Source organism: Tympanuchus pallidicinctus, unplaced genomic scaffold (assembly GCF_026119805.1).
Source record: "Tympanuchus pallidicinctus isolate F22 unplaced genomic scaffold, pur_lepc_1.0 scaffold3, whole genome shotgun sequence".
Taxonomy (NCBI): domain Eukaryota; kingdom Metazoa; phylum Chordata; class Aves; order Galliformes; family Phasianidae; genus Tympanuchus; species Tympanuchus pallidicinctus.
In genome coordinates, this window is record NW_026294747.1 from 17,087,069 (window position 1) to 17,090,978 (window position 3,910).

A 3,910-nucleotide genomic window follows, 5' to 3' on the forward strand; every position below is an offset into this window, starting at 1 on the left:
ACTAGCACTTTGGTTCTGCCAAAGCCCCACACACTTCCAGGTGGCAGGGAGCCCTGCAGTCCCAAGGCAGGGAGCCGAGGCGTCTGAGCAGCCCCATGCGAAGGGGGCCCTCTTCCTCATAATAAACTGGAAGCACATGAGTCTTTGCTCTCAGACACAAACCGTGTCGCACAGCTGCTAGGCGCTACCACACCCCTAAGAAACACCGGCCGCCATCTTCTGACAGCTGCGGGAGAACCCGCCGCCGTGACGTCACTTCCGGCCCGGCTGGCGCGGGTCAGCACCCCGCCGTAGCGGGGCCGGGCCGGGGCGGGCTTGGCGTTCCCGCGGTGGCACTGCGGAAGCGCGAGTGAAATCCGCCGGCAGGGTGGAGTGTGCGCTCTGTGCCTCTTTCGGTGCCGGCTGCGCTGTAGGCCTCAGCCCCATGGATCCCTTTCTGGCTCTGCTGAATTCTTTGTCCGCCTGTCTGTCTGCCAGCGAGCTGCACGACCTGAAGTTTCTGTGCCAGGACAAAATTGGGAAAAGGAAGCTGGAGTCTGTCCAGAGCGGCAGGGAGCTCTTCAACTTCCTCATGGAGCAGCAGCTGATTTCAAGTCATAACGTACACTTGCTTAAAACCATGTTTAAGAGCATTAAAAGAGAAGATTTGGTCTTACGGCTGGAGCATTTCATAGAGGAGGGAGAAGCCAGCGCTCCTGATGAGCGGCCTGACGTGAAGGAAAGACGTAGGTGCAGCTTTTTATTTTTTTCGTTATTTTTTTTCCAAGTGATCCCAGTAAACGTGTGTTTGAGGCGTGAGAGTGCTCAGCCCTCAGTTCCCATCTGTGGCTGCTGCCAACGGTGCTGTTGCTGTGCTTAACTGCTGCTGCAGAGACGGTGTCATACCCTGGAAGCGTACCTTGAGGGCAGCATATGCTGCGAGCAGCTGCTCCTTTAGCCCTGGTCACCGAGTCACAGAATCGTAGGGTTTGGAAAGGAACTCTGCAAAGTAGGTTCGCTAACAGCAGGTTGCACAGGTAGACAGTTAGGTGGGTCTTCAGTATCCCCAGAGAAGGAGATTCCATCACTCTCTGGGCAGCCTGTTCCTGTGCTTTGTCACTCTGACAGTAAAGAAGTTCTTCCTTGTATTTCTGTGGAACTTCCTGTGTTTCACTTTCTGTATGTTGCCCTTGGCTCTATTGCACACCACTGAGAAGAATCCACTCCTGTCAACATGACTCCTGCACTTCAGATATTTGCAAACAGTTATTAGTCTTCTCTCATTCTCTCTTCTCCAGACTGAGGAGTCCCAAGTCTCTCAGCTCTCAGCCTGGTGGTTAATTGGAAGCCCTGCTCTGTACTAGGAGCTTCCAGTGCACGCAGTAGCTTTTCATTATGAGCGATACATCAATAATAGTGTTTTGCTTAATAAAAGTATCTTTCTTTGTATGTCCTCACATATGTATTTCTGCTGTTCCAGGTTTGCAGAAGGTAGTTATCGAAGTTATATGCGAAAATGTTGGGAGAGACTGGAGAAGGCTGATGCGAAAACTTGACCTTTCGGAAGTGATGATAGAGAGAATAGAAGAAGACAATCCACGGAATTTGCGGGAGCAATTGGTTCAGTCACTTCGAGAATGGCAGAAATTGAAGGGGAAAGATGCAAAGGTGACTGACCTAATAAAGGCTCTTCGAGACTGTAATATGAATTTAGTGGCAGACATAGCTGAAGAGAAGCTCTCACGTCTGAACACAGAAAACATGTGAAATGAAGAGAAAAGCACTTTCACATCACAGATGCAAATGAAGAAAGAAGCAAAAGTGCCTTTTGATCATCTGTCATTGGCTCTGTTAATTCTGCCATTAATTTATGTGCCTTAAAATTAATAGGTTAATTTCAGATCAGGTTATAACTAATGTGAAAACAAATCCTTCCTTTCAGGCAGTGCTTCACAGTTGGTGCTTCCTTTAAGAGATTTTAACTTTTGGAATACAAATTTTTTGCAGAAAATTCCGAGACTTTAGTTTTGCCCCCCACCTAAAAATAATATATGCTTTATTGCAGATTCCTTACAAGTGCCTTGTCTGTAACTACATCCATGGGACACTTCTGAGGGAACTGACAATTTCATTTTATATATATATATATGTATATATCATATACACATGTATATGTGTGTGTATATATATACATGAATATTCCAACCTCCTAATAAAAAGTATATATATATATATATATACTTTTTAAGTGATCTGTTTGTAACTAGTGTGAAAAGGGGGAAGGAGGCTGAGCTCTTAGCTATGTAGTGAGTCTTCTCTTTGTTTTGAGTAGCATAAGGTAATATCTTCCATAATTTTTTAACACCTTTGCTATCAGTAAAATAATTCAAAGAAGACCGTAAGCTCAGTCTGTAAGACATCAGTGCATTAGGACTCATAACTACTGTAGTGTTTTTTTGTTTTTGTTTTTTGCAAAAAATGTGCCTGGATTGAAAAACAATCTTGTTGAAATTAATTATCAAGTGCCTTTATACACAGAATCACAGAATGGTTTAGGTTGGAGCGTGCCTCTGCAGGTTATGTGGTCCAACTGCCTGCTGAAGCACAAGTACATGTGGCAGGCTGCCCAATACCATGCCCAGGCAACATTCCAGAGGAAAGATAGCACAGCTTCTCTGGGCATCCTGTGCCAGTGCTCTGTCACCTGCACAGTACAAAAGTGATTATGGATGTTTACAGCAGACTTTTTTTTTTTTTTTTTTTTTTCATTGCCTTGAATGTTTTAAGATTTTCTAAAGCTAGTCATCTCATAATCTATATCGGGGAATCGTGGTTGTGTCTGCTGGATGCTGCAGCTCACCTCATCAGTCAGCCACAGTTACTTGTGGTCTTGGTTTAAAATAAATAAATAAATAAATAAAAATGCTGTAACAGGAACTTAGAAAACAAAAATGACTTCTTTTTAGTCAAGGAGCCTGAAAGCTTATGGGAAGAGTACTAACTTTCCACTGATATCCTGTGGAGATCAGATACCTTTTGTCATTCTTGGTTCGAGTACTACTGGAACTGGTAGTACTTCCAAGTTCTCTGCAATTCTTTACTTTGTTCCCTTTCCTTTACTCTTCTAGAAAGTGGCTGTAAGCAACTCACAGTTGAAGGAGCATTTGTAAAATGAGACCAGACCTAAAAAAGTACAGATTTTATGCCTACTGTAACACTGGAAAAAGCTGCACATGCTTCAAGACACATAGGGCAATGGAAGCCTTGGAGTTATTTGTTATGCCAGAGGGGAAAATTCTCTGATATTACTATTGTTTAGATGAGTTGGATTGTTACTGCAAACATTCATCTAGCTACATAGATGATTCCTAAACAGGAAGGCTTTTTTTTTTTTTTTTTTTTTTTTATTTTTATTTTTTTTTGCTACTGTACCCATGTGACTTGGCTTTGCCCAAGTTCTTGTTGCATGGTGCTATTACTGTGAAGACCAAGTATCATCATGTAGTATTACATCATTGCTCTGTATAAATGTTGTTAACAGTCATAATTTTCAAGTTCTTGTTGAAGTTGGTGCTTCTAGTTTAGAAGATTACCCTTGAATACTTGATTGTACTTGATGGAAACTGCTGTAACGTGAAGTTCTTATTTGGGCTTTCCTTTTAAAAAATGCTTGCGAGAATCATTTAAATCATATTAGTGATTATATGAGAGCAAAAAACAATGGGTAATATGAAAGTTCCTCTGGTTTTTGGCAGGTGCAGTTCTTCAAGTGCTTGTTCCAATACTCTGTCAGCATCAATTCTCAGTTCCAAAGTTCTGGTGGGGGAGGAAATGCTGCACTTCACCTCAGAAGTTTTAGAGATGTTTTTAATAGTGTTGATCCGCATTCTGCAGTATTTGAAGATTTAATCTTTTTTTTACTTCATGTAAT

The 3,910-nt window shown here is 42.5% G+C and overlaps 1 protein-coding gene across 1 annotated transcript; it reads left to right on the top strand.

Moving 5' to 3' along the window:
- The first annotated feature begins 276 nt into the window (after nucleotides 1-276).
- Nucleotides 277-3,387, top strand: FADD (Fas associated via death domain). Its single transcript, XM_052695157.1, has 2 exons — nucleotides 277-725; nucleotides 1,460-3,387. The coding sequence occupies exons 1-2, from the start codon at nucleotides 425-427 to the stop codon at nucleotides 1,744-1,746; spliced, it is 588 nt and encodes a 195-aa protein (XP_052551117.1). The 5' UTR covers nucleotides 277-424; the 3' UTR covers nucleotides 1,747-3,387.
- The last annotated feature ends 523 nt before the right edge of the window (nucleotides 3,388-3,910 follow it).